This window comes from Aquarana catesbeiana, linkage group LG07 (assembly GCF_042186555.1).
Source record: "Aquarana catesbeiana isolate 2022-GZ linkage group LG07, ASM4218655v1, whole genome shotgun sequence".
Taxonomy (NCBI): domain Eukaryota; kingdom Metazoa; phylum Chordata; class Amphibia; order Anura; family Ranidae; genus Aquarana; species Aquarana catesbeiana.
In genome coordinates this window covers 269328564-269341450 of record NC_133330.1, presented here as the reverse complement: position 1 = coordinate 269341450, position 12887 = coordinate 269328564, and the positions used below count along the sequence as shown (strand labels likewise).

At 46.4% G+C, this 12887-nt stretch overlaps 1 protein-coding gene across 1 annotated transcript in view; it reads right to left on the bottom strand.

Annotated features, from left to right (window-relative positions):
• QSOX1 (quiescin sulfhydryl oxidase 1) overlaps window positions 1-12887 on the bottom strand; it is a 91040-nt gene that overhangs the window by 44742 nt on the left and 33411 nt on the right. Inside the window, exon 2 of the mRNA XM_073593331.1 lies at window positions 2662-2762. Coding sequence (XP_073449432.1) covers window positions 2662-2762 — 101 coding nt within the window. The remainder of the gene's footprint in view (window positions 1-2661; window positions 2763-12887) is intronic.

Below are 12887 nucleotides of genomic sequence, written 5' to 3'. Positions count from 1 at the left end.
GAGAGCATTCCAGCCGGAGAGAGCATCGTGTCAACATCGGAAGAAGAGAAGAGGGAAGAAGACAAGAAGGCAGAAGGCAGAAGTCCAGGCCACCGCTAGCAAAAGAGCTACAGAAGATAGTGGAGGAGCCAGCAGAAGATCAGGACACCGGGAGGAGACGCCGGAGAGACCCCCGAAGTCGGAAGAAGACCCCCGAAGTCGGAAGAAGACCCCGGAGCTGCCTAATAAATTACTTTAAAAACCTGTGTACTGTGTTTTTTCATTGACACTTTTTTCCCTAGGTGAATGGGTAGGGGTACGATATACCCCATACTCATTCACAAAGGGTGGGGGGCCGGGATCTGGGGGCCCCCTTATTAAAGGGGGCTCCCGTTTTCCAATAAGCCCCCTGCCCGCAGACCCCAACAACCAACGGCCAGGGTTGCCGAGAAGAGGCCCTTGCCCTCATCAACATGGGGACAAGGTGCTTTGGGGTGGGGGGCCCCCATGTTGAGGGCATGCGGCCTGGCACAGTCCAGGAGGGAGGCCGCTCCCTCGTCCCCACCCCCATTCCTGACCGGCCGGGCTGCATGCTCGGATAAGGGTCTGGTATGGATTTTGGGGGGACCCCCACGCCGATTTTTTGGGGTAGGGGGGTTCCCCTTACAATCCATACCAGACCTAAGGGCCTGGTATGCCCCAGGGGGGGAACCCATGCCCGTTTTTATTTAAAATTTGGCGCGGAGTTCCCCCTCATGATTCATATCAACTACTGTATGTTTTCATTTGTTAATGCCAAAGTTGTGACAAAGTAGTACTGCTCCCAAATCGCGGCAAAATCGCCGCCGCGAAATCGCGGTAAAATCGCAAGACTTCTCTCCTTTAGGCCCCTTTCACACTTATACGACTTGTCCCACGATTTTGTACTGCAAAATTGTATGACAAGTCATTCTCCATGATTTTCAATGACTACCATTCATATTGGCATGACTTTAAGTGCCGACTTCAAAGTAGTCCCTGCACTACTTTGGTCCAACTTCCATGTTGTACTGCATAGATCCCAATGTTAAACCCTCAAGTAGCATGAAAATCGTACCTGAATAATACCTGAATAATATAGACACGATTTCAGTACGACTTTGTAAGCACAAGCTGTAAGCACAAGCCTCACACCATGTATGTTTTCATTTGTTAATGCCAAAGTTGTGGCAAAGTCGTACAAAGTAGTACTGCTCCCAAATCGCGGCAAAATCGCGGCCGCGAAATCGCGTTAAAATCGCATGACTTTGAAGTCGTATAAGTGTGAAAGGGGCCTAAGCCACACATATAGAACATGAAAAATCAATGGATTCCCCCATCCCTGCTAAAGAGCATAGATGGAGATATCTCTCACTGCCAGCTATTGTATTCTGACAGCTGCTGCTCCCATGGCTGTCAGAATACTCAAACAGTGACTGTGTCTGGCTGCAGTCACTGTTCCGGCCTGCTCCTTCCATTTTCAAATTGAAGTTTGCTAAATCAGGTGCTGCTAACAGGGTTATTCACAGCTTGAATTTCAGTCTGTCATCTCTCACTGACTGTTCTAAGTGTAGCACCCTCTAGTGTGCTACTAGTGTTAGTGCTGGGAAATTTAAGTTATGACTCATGGTTAGTTTGTGAGTCTGAAATTGGGTCAGGGTTTACTGCAGGTCAGGCTGGATGGCTCCACAGAAGCAGGTCTCTGGTACCTCTCCCTGGATCTAGAAGTTTAGAGAAGCTTCTAGAAGTTAGTGGGCTCAGGCCAGGAGGGCTGATTTGCACATTTGAGGGAACTTGGCCAATCCCCATGGCAGAATGTCCTGGTAGGGTGGCTGAGTCAGCTCTTAAATATTGGGGAGCCATGCCAGTAGTGGAGTTGGGTAGAAGATTTAGTGCTGAGGAGACTGTTGGTGGCCTAGGAGGGACCCCTAGGTCTGGGGGGGCTCTGCCTCCAGGCTAGGCTTGGGCTGGCTTGGGAAGATCCTGACAGCATTGCTGTTTAAAAAGGACTCTTGCCTGAGTAGCAGCAGGGAGCAAAGAGGACAGAGTGAGTACATCAGCAAACCAAGGGATCTACAAGGGGAGAGACTGACACATGTAGCATGCTTTTAGGAGGTCAGCGTTGTGCTTAACCCCTCCTATGCTTTTCCCTGGGAGATCTTCATAGCAGCCAGGTGGGCTGGTAGTTCCTGCAGGCAGGGGAGCTGGAAGCAGCTCTGCAAAGGCGAGGAGACACTCCTGTATGTAGCTTACAACATACTGTGCTATTTTTGTAAAGGGGGCCGAGAGCTCCTAGTCCTCAAGGGACTTTTGCTTTTTGATCATTAGGGACTGGTGGAGTTCAAGAAGGAGAACAGTCCACGATTTTGTACATAGGAAGGAAGTTGTCCCCGTCCATTGTTTCGGTCAAGTGCGCATTCCATAACCCCTTTACCCTATCCAAGTTATTACCCCTAATAAAACAACAAAACCAAGCTCAAAGACTGGTTTCTTGTGTCTGGATGTGGGTGAAAAATGTTTGTTGCCTGGCTGTGCAGGAGTAGGGGAACCAGTTACCAGCAGCCTCTGTGGAGGTAGTGCTAAATAAGAGAATGGAAAATGATACCCGATTGGTTGTTAATGATTGCTGAAATCATTTAAAATGATTTAAAAAGTATCAGCTACCTTCATGGTAGGAAATCCTTGTACATCAAACGCTCTACAAACTAAAGTGTTGTCTTCATTTCCACAGTCTAGGACAGACAAGTACACTGCAGGTCTCCAATCTGTAAAAATAAATATAGATAGATATTTAGATATCTAGATTTATAATAGATATTATTATTATGTCTATTCCATTCAAACATCAGTTCAAAGATTTTTTTCTGAAATATAAGAGTTTCATGGAGAATTGTGCTTGTTTTGTTTGGGGTTTATTTTTCTTAACCCTTATGCCGCGTACACACGGTTGGACTTTTCGGCTACAAAAGTCCGACAGGCCGTCCAACAGACTTTCGACGGACTTTTGGCGGACTTGCGGCGGACTTTACTACATACGATCACACAAAAGTCCGACGGATTCGTATGTGATGACGTACACCGGACTAAAATAAGGAAGTTGATAGCCAGTAGCCAATAGCTGCCCTAGCGTCGGTTTTTGTCCGTCGGACTAGCATACAGACGAGCGGATTTCTGGGTCCGGCGGAGTTACGACGTAAAGATTTAAAGCAAGTTCCAAATCTAAAGTCCGTCAGATTTGCAACTGGAAAAGTCCGCTAAAGGTCCGGTGGAGCCCACACACGATCGGATTGTCCGCCGGATTTGGTCCGTCGGCATCCGTCGGACCAGTCCGGTCGAAAAATCTGACCGTGTGTACGCGGCATTACTCCCTCATCTCTCTTTCATTCTTTTTCTCCCTCTTCCCCCCCCCTCTTCTTTTCTGGATGGTTCCTCAGGGGTCTGATCTCCTGCCGAGGTCAGGGGATCACACACACTATGCCCCATCAGCATAAACCTTCAAGCATTATATGTAGATACTTATCCATGTGGTTTGCTCCACCATGATATGACAAGTGTTGCTGGGAAAGAATTTAACTGTAGATAAACTAGAGGAGAGCAAATTTTTGAGTGTATAACAAATGTACAATACATTGTATCTACGATTGTTTTGTTCTTGTTTATGGGCTGTACTACTGCTAACTCTATTGGTCAGAAGAGACGTCTAGCCAGCAGATGGAACCTAGTCTGGATTTCTACTTTTTCATGTTATTGTTTTCTTGTCTTTATCCATCTTGTATGACTTTTTGAACATGTAATAAATACTGATTATATAAAAAAATATAATATATTATATTATATATATTAAAAAATTAAAATGTAGCAATGAAAAGTGGAAATGTTATCTGTTATCATGTCCCAGAATACAGGCTTTAGTATAATTACATTTTTTACTTGCAGCTAGCTGTTTAATCAGATTTTAGCTTTTGAAAGTTTAACATAGACTTTTCTGAGTGGCTGTCTTTGCCTGATTAACTTGGATAATCTTCATGTATGTGGGTGCTTTAAAGTAGAACCATGGCCTTCCATTAAAAAATGTTCCTAGCTAGATATTACATAGAAAATGGTTCCTTGACGATATACTGCATCAAGTTGTAACTAAATCATTTTTGTGTCCTCTTCATTGTATCTGCTAATTATTGCACCCAGATTGTTAATGATGGCATGCTACTCTATAATAAACATCTCTGGATTTGTATGCAAAAGAATTATTACTCTTTGACTCACTTTTACTACTTTCTTTCTTATCATATTTGATGTAACTTTTCTCCTTTTTAAATAAAGATTGTAAAAAATACATGCTGTAGCACTTAATTATAAATGCATCTGTGCTGACAAATACCTATTCAGCCCATTACCAAGTCCACCTAATGCAGCTTCCTGTGATGGTGTGACAACCATGCTGCACTGCCCCTAAATTAAAGCAGAGTTTCCACACTTATGTAAGCTGTGCCCCTTTGCAATACAGTGGGATGAGATAAAGTTGCATGGGGCAAGTTATCATCATTGTCACTGCTGACACACTACCAGTTTTTTTTGTTCAACCCAGCAGGCTGAATGAAAAAAAAAACTGTCAGCTCAGGTTGGAGACGCTGTACTAACCATCCGACATTAGTACAGCGATCTCCCCCCTTTGAGCTGAAAGGGGGACGCCCCCCCCCCACATCCACCAGAACACTCCGATCAGTGCTCTCTGCCATCGGCTGAGAGTGCTGATTGGGAGTCGGTCGGCTCCTGGTTTTCCAACATGCATGTCTGACAGACCGACATATACACACAGGGTCGTTTTCCTTGAACCGGCCGATGTCTCCCAACATTTGACCTGTGTGTACCCATCTTTAGTCTTGTTCAGTGTAAATTAGCAGCAGTCATCCAGTTCCCAAGACGAGGATGGGAAACTGTGCCAACCCCCCCCCCTCAGCTCAGGTGGGTCCAGACTCATGCCCAGATACACCTGAGCTCATCATTACTCACCCTCCATCCACCTCAATACAGCTCCCCCTTCTCCCCATTACAAAGTCTCCCCTCCATCCCAGTACAGAGCTCTTTCACCCACCCAGTGGTGTCGATACGGTGGGTGTGGGGGATGCTGACTGCATTCAGGTCACACCTGCCAGAGGGGTGACATCCACTGGTGTAGCTACAGAGGTCACAGGGGTCACAATTACTATCCTGCTCCAGGGGCCCCTGTCACATTATTCCCTGTCACACTGTGTCACTGGGCAAAAGTAAACTCAGAGGGCCCAGGTCGGCTGAGAGTTGTAGTCTTTTCCTGCCGACAAGATGGGGTGCTGTGGTGAGGGATGGACTACAATTTCCATGATGCCTTGTGTCTATGTACAGTCATGGGATGCAGTACAGGGCTCCTCAGAGCTGAAGGAGACTCATTCTGGGGATCTGTACAGTTTTTTGCGGGAAGGGGGCTGGAAGAGAGTTGAGTCTATACTAAGGCCAGGGGGGTGGGGTGACATCATTTACTACCACACCAGATGACACTAACCCTAGTGATGCCACTGCACCCATCCCCAGTTAACCAGTTAACCACTTTGCAGTATGAGGGCCAGCCTCCTGACAGCCACTCCTGCACTGAGGATGCCCTGTCACTTGGAGCATGCTGTCACTCCTATACAGAAGCTGGCAGAGAAAGTCGACTGCTACAAGTGACAGTGGTAAGCGCATAACTAATGGAAAAAAAGCCCTGATTGGCAGCATCGTGCAGATGCTTTGGCTTCCAAGCTGTCTGAGACATTAATCTGGAATAAATACAGAATTTGAACACTTTTCTGACACGTACTTAAAACAAACCTTTTCTGTTTCTGAGATTCAAAGTATTTAAAATGGTTGTAAACCCTTACATATACCCAGTAAAGTGACTGGCCTCAGGTGATACACAGAGGTAAAGCAAATCCGCCTACATAAGTTGTACATGCTTATCTACAGCCATCTTTTCCCTACATCCATTCAAAGTGTAGAATTTACACAGGATCTCAAAGCTCTGAAAAGCAGGGGGCAGGGAGCAGGGAGCTGAAGTTACATCAGTAAGAAGAACTCCGAGAGCTGATTAGAGGGAAGGGACACACCCCCTTCACACAGCACACAGGAACAGAGCTGAGGCTGTCAATCACAGACTGTGCCCTCCCCTGTCAACATTTCTCTCTTATGCCGCGTACACACAAGCAGACTTTCCGGCATACTTGGTCCGGCGAACCGGAGTCCGTCGGACAATTCGATCGTGTGTGGGCTCCAGCGGACATTTTTTTCTCAAAATTATCACGGACTTAGATTTGAAACATGTTTCAAATCTGTCCGACGGACTCGAGTCCGGTCAAAAAGTCCGCTCGTCTGTATGCTAGTCCGAGGGACAAAAACCGACGCTAGGGCAGCTATTGGCTACTGGCTATGAACTTCCTCGTTTTAGTCCGGTCGTACGTCAACACGTAGGAATCCGTCGGACTTTGGTTGATCGTGTCCGTTCATTCGGAAAGCCTGTCGTAAAGTCCGTCGAAAAGTCCGCCGGACAAAGTCTGCCGTAAAGTCCGCTCGTGTGTACGTGGCATTAGTGTCAGGAAAACTCATCAGAAGTGACTCATGCTTATAGCAGAGTAACAGAGCAGCAGACAGAAATGAGACTTGCTCTGGATTGAGACAAGCACACAGTATAGAGGGATATGCTTTGTTCATATCTGAGTTTACAACCACTTTAAATCACATATTTCTTGCAAGCTCCGATCCACATTGCAAGTTAATGAAAATCAATCATGGAAAGGAAAAACCTGACAGGTAAGCATTTTTAAATACTTGGTTCTTTTGTGCTTTTACCTGCAATTATTTTTTTAAGTTGTTTGCAAGATCTCTTTAAAGAGGAACTGCAGTCTGCCTACATAATTTGTAATAAAACATCTTTGCCATTCTGAAGTTTCCCTCCAAACACTTTGCATATTATTTTATATATGCTGTGATTCTGTACTTGCCAAATATGCTGCAGAAATTACTTTCTACTAAGTCTGGCTGCATCCACAGACACACAGAGGCACACCTCCAGCTCTACAGCTCTCATTGACCCTCTTATGACTCACCCCCCCCCCCCCTTCCTAGCAATCTCTCACGAGAGTGAGAGAGCTGGGCATGATGTCATAAGCCTAGGCTTTTTACCAGACAAGAAACAGGAAGTGGGCTGTATAAGGTACAGTGCCTTGAAAAAGTATGCATACCCCTTTAAATTTTCCACATGTTGTCATGCTACAACCAAAAAGGTAAATGTATTTTGTTCAGATTTTTTGTGATAGACCAACATAAAGTGGCACATAATTGTGAAGTGGAAGGAAAATGATAAATGGTTTTCACATTTTTTTTACAAATAAATATGTGAAAAGTGCAGCGTGCATTTGTAGTCAGACCCCCTGAGTCAATACTTTCTATTAACCACTTTCACTGCAGTTACAGCTGCCGTTCTTTTTGGGGATGTCTCTACCAGCTTTGCACATCTAGAGAGTGACATTTTTGCTCATTCTTCTTTGCAAAATAGCTCAAGCTCTGCCAGACTGGATGGAGAGCATCTGTGAACAGCAATTTTCAAGTCTTGCCACAGATTCTCAATTGGATTTAGGTCTGGACTTTGACTAGGCCATTCTAACACATGAATATGCTTTTATCTAAACCATTCCATTGTAGCACTGGCTGTATGTTTAGGGTCGTTGTCCTGCTGGAAGCTGAACCTCCGTCCCAGTCTCAAGTCCTTTGCAGACTAACAGGTTTTCTTCTAAGATTGCCCTGTATTTGGCTCCATTCATCTTCTCATCAACTCTGACCAGCTTTACTCTCCCTGCTGAAGAAAAGCATCCCCACAACATGATGCTGCCACCACCATGTTTCACAGTGGGGATGGTGTGTTCAGGGTTATGTGCAGTGTTAGTTTTCTGCCACCCATAGCGTTTTGCGTTAGGCCAAAATATTCAATTTTAGTGTCATCTGACCAGAGCACCTTCTTCCACATGTTTGCTGTGTCCCCCACACGGCTTCTCACAAACTACAAATGGGACTTCTTATGGCTTTATTTCAACAATGGCTTTCTTCTTGCCACTCTTCCATAAAGGCCAGATTTGTGGAGTGCACGACTAACAGTTGTCCTGTGGACAGATTCTCCCACCTGATCTATGGACCTCTGCAGCTCCTCCAGAGTTACCATGGGCTTCTTGGCTGATTCTCTGATGAATGCTCTCCTTGCCCGGCCTGTCAGTTTAGGTGGACGGCAATGTCTTAGTAGGTTTGCAGTTGTGCCTTACTCTTTCCCATTTTTGGATGATGGATTGAACAGTGCTCCATTAGATGTTCAAAGCTTGGGATATTTGTTTATAACCTAACCCTGCTTTATACTTCTCCACAACTTTATCCCTGACCTGTCTGGTGTGTCCCTTATGCCGTGTACACACGACCGGACTTTTCAACAGCAAAGGTCCGACGGAACGAATCCGCCGGACAATCCGATCGTGTGTTGGCTTCATCGGACCTTTGCTGTTGAAAAATCAGACGGACTTTAGATTTAGAACATGTTTCAAATCTTTCCGACGGACTCGAGTCCGGTCGAAAAATCTGTTCGTCTGTATGCTAGTCCGAAGAACTAAAACCGACACTAGGGCAGCTATTTGCTACTGGCTATCAACTTCCTTATTTTAGTCCGGTCGTACGTCATCGTTCGAAATGATCAGACTTTGGTGTGATTGTGTGTAGGCAAGTCCGATTCGTTGGAACTCCGTCGGAACTCCGTCGAAAAGTCCTTCGGAGTTCCGTCCCATGAAAAGTTTGGTCGTGTGTACACGGCATTAGCCTTCATGATGCCGTTTGTTCACTAAGGTTCTCTAAAAAACCTCTGAGGGCTTCACAGAACAGCTGTATTTATACTGAGATTAAATTACACATAGGTGGACTCTAATTACTAATTAGGTGACTTCTGAAGGCAATTGATCAGTGGCGGCTGGTGCTCAAAATTTTTTGGGGGGCGCAAACAAACTGTAAAAAAAAACAATTGCAGCCACTGTGCCATCAAACGAGCCAATATGCCCATCAAATGCTGCCACTGTGCCATCAAATGCAGCCACTGTGCCATCAAATGCAGCCACTGTGCCAATTAAATGCTGCCAGTGTGCCCATTAAATGCTGCCAGTGAGCCCATCAAATGCTGCCAGTGTGCCCATCAAATGCTGCCAGTGTGCCCATCAATTGCAGACAGCGTGCCCATCAATTGCAGACAGCGTGCCCATCCAATGCTGCCAGTGTGCCCATCCAATGCTGCCAGTGTGCCCATTAAATGCTGCCACTGTGCCATTGAATGCCGCCAGTGTGACCACCCGCCTGCTCGCCGTCTGCCTGGCACTTACCCTGTCTTTGTGGGGCAGCGGGTGATGGCGACGAGTGGGGTCCTTCAAGCCAGCATCTCCTGCCGTCCTCATGTCCCAACTCCCGTCCTCTCCTCCTGATAGGCGTCCAATAGTGGCACCTGTCGTTTCAGCCAATCAAGTAACAGGTAACAGATCCAAGCACCTGATTGGCCGAGAGGTGGTTCAGTGTTAGGAAAGCGAATATTCATTCGCTTTTCTAACACAGCTGAGTGAACTGCGAGCACCAAACATGGAGCTCGCAGGTCACCATTTTTGACGCCTATTAGAGCCTATGGCTCTAATCAGGTACTTCAAAAACACCCCCGCTGCTGTAATTCAGGCGCCTGCCGCCCAAAAAGGTGCCGGGCGCCTGAATGGGGGTTGGTCGCGGCGGCCATGGATATATTCCTGCAATGGGCCACCACTGCAATTGATTTCACTATATTTTAGTTAGGGGTATCAGAGTAAAGGGGGCTGAATATAAATGCACGGCACACTTTTCAGATATTTATTTGTAAAACATTTACAGTGGTGGTCCGTGCACCGCCCCCCCATCCATGCGCCCGGCCCCTTTCAGGATGCCAGATGCATGGATTCCTATGGCGGAGACGGGAGGGGGTGGTATTTTTTGAAGCACCTGGTTAGAGCCAGAGGCTCTAATAGGGTTCAAAATAGGGTGGGCTCGGGGCGCAGAAAGTCTGCCCTGATCCCACCCAATTGTATGACGATAGCGAATTAATTTTCGCTATTTTCACACTAACCTTCCTCCCCACCAATCAGGAGGCAGGGCATCAGACCTGTTTCCTGATTGGCCAAAGCGCCAGGACACCCTATTGAATGCCTGGCGCTTAGGAAGAGGAGCAGAGGAGAGACATGCGCTGGAGAGGAGCTGCTGCCTGGTAAGTGTCAGGGGGGTCTGCCAGAGCCACGCGAGGGGGTTTGGATGCACTGCCAGAGCCACGCCACAGGGGGGTGGATGCACTGCCAGAGCTGTGTGTGTGTGGGGGGGTTGGATGCACTGCCAGAGCCGCGAGCTCAGCGAGTGGGGGGGGGGCGGTGGGCACAGTGGCTGCATTTGATGGGCACAAGTGGCTGCATTTCATAGGTACGAGTGGCTGCATATGATGGGCACAAGTGGCTGCATTTGATGGGCACAAGTGGCTGCATTTGATGGGCCCAAGTGGCTGCATTTGATGGGCACAAGTGACTGCATTTGATGGGCACAAGTGGCTGCATATGATGTGCAGAGTGGCTGCATATGATGGTTACAGTGGCTGCATATACTGGGCACAAGTGGCTGCATATAATAGGCACAGGTGGCTGCATATAATGGGCACAAGTGGCTGCATTTGATGGGCACAAGTGGCTGCATATGATGGGCACAAGTGGCTGCATTTGACAGGGCACAAGTGGCTGCATATGATGGGCACAAGTGGCTGCATTTGATGGGCACAAGTGGCTGCATTTGATGGGCACAAGTGGTTGCAAATACTGGGCAAAAGTGGCTGCATTTGATGGGCACAAGCAGCTGCATAAATGGCTGCATTTGATGGGCACAAGTGGCTGCATTTGATGGGCACAAGTGGCTGCATATGATGGGCACAGTGGCTGCACATGATGGGCACAGTGGCTGCACATGATGGGCATAATGGCTGCATTTGATGGGCACAGTGAGGCTGCAATTGATGAGGGGGGGTTTCAGTATTTTTCAGTTTGTTTGCGCCCCCCCAAAAATTTTGAGCACCAGCCGCCACTGATTTTGAAAACCATTTATCATTTTCCTTCCACTTCACAGTTATGTGCCACTTTGTGTTGGTCTATCACATAAAATCCCAATAAAAATAATTTCTGTTTTTTGTTGTAACATGACAAAATGTGGAACATTTCAAGGGGTGTGAATACTTTTTCAAGGCACTGTATTTACTGGCAGAAAAAAAATGTTTTATTATCCAAAGTTAAAACAACAAGACAACAAGGGCAGAAGATTTAGTAGATGGAAAGTTGAAAAAATGTCTGAAGTTCCGCTTTAAGTAACCCCCCCCCCCCGTATACCCTACATTGTATTTGCATTGTACTTGCAGTGTCATCTGTAAGAAAAAGTTTAGGCTTTACAACCACTTTAAATACAAAAGGGGTGGGGCAGTACAACGTAGCAATAAAGTTGCAATTAAATTTCCAAAGTAATATCAACCTGTTCCACCTCCTGGTCTCAAACTGTTCTTTCTTTCCTGATTACTCACATAGTACATGATGTGAAAATGTGGTCTATTAGTTGTTAGTTAACTGAGCCCTGGGCTGTTTCAGCAAATATTAGCACTAAGCTTAAACATAGACAAATATCACTGGGAGTCACACTGACGTCTCCATGTTTCCATGTACGTATCTTCTTCTCATACTATTGTAACACTGATCCTCCTCCTGGCCACTCAGGAAGTGGGTCTGAAACCCGTCACCCAATTGGCTGAAAGGACAGGCGATCTTATTGAATGCCTAGGAGGAGAAGAGGAGATGCGCAGCGGAGGCGGAGGAGAAGACACAGGAGCCCGATTCCTGTCGCTGCCTGATGCCCGCCAATGCCTGATGCCCGCCACTGCATGATTCTCGCCGCTGCCTGTTAGCGGATGCTGGCTGCTACCCGATGCCCGCCACCTAGATGGGGTAAGTGCCAGGGGACTGACCAGAAAACAGCGAGCAGGGGGGGTTATGTTGGTGGTTGTTGTTTGACGCTCCCCCCTTCCCCCAAAAAAAAGCACCGGCCGCCACTGCTCATTTCTGTCTTAGTGACACCCAGGTCAATGCTGCAATCTAAAAATAAAAAACGATAGCTGAAACCTGATATATGCTCCTGTTAGCACACCTCTTTTGCATTAACCCTATATTCCTTTAGAGAAGCCACTAGGGGTAGGTGACATTGTAGCCCTTATGGGTTTCCATTTATTGGCACACTTACTGGGAATATAGAGTGCATTAAGCAAAGCCAGGTCCTTCCCAGATTTGATAATCTCATTATATGGGTGTGCACTACATTCCCACACTAATCTTTGCCAATTGCCTATATTATTATTGGCTGGGATTCAGTCCTCAGCATGGGCTAGGTAATAGATCAGATGTTCCATTGTTTATAGATTGTAAAAAGCTTAACCACTAAACAGTTTCTTGTCCCTCAGGGTTCCAGCTGGGGGATCTCTGCACTGGGGGTACCACTCCTACCCGGATTGATCATTTATTTCCTTTTTTTGGAAAATGCAACAACAAGAATGGGAACTCCCCTATTACAGCTGTTATAGCTGACTCCAAGGAGGTACTACTAGGTGGACAAACCATTTAAAGAAAAGTTGGCTGTAAAAACAGTATTGTGACTATATTTGCTTTTCATTTTTATTTCTTTGTTACCAAGGCTTACACAATGTTTTATTACACAATGAAGCTGGCTACAACCTATAGTGTAGGTCTGATTTACTACAGTGTGAAGCAGTGTTC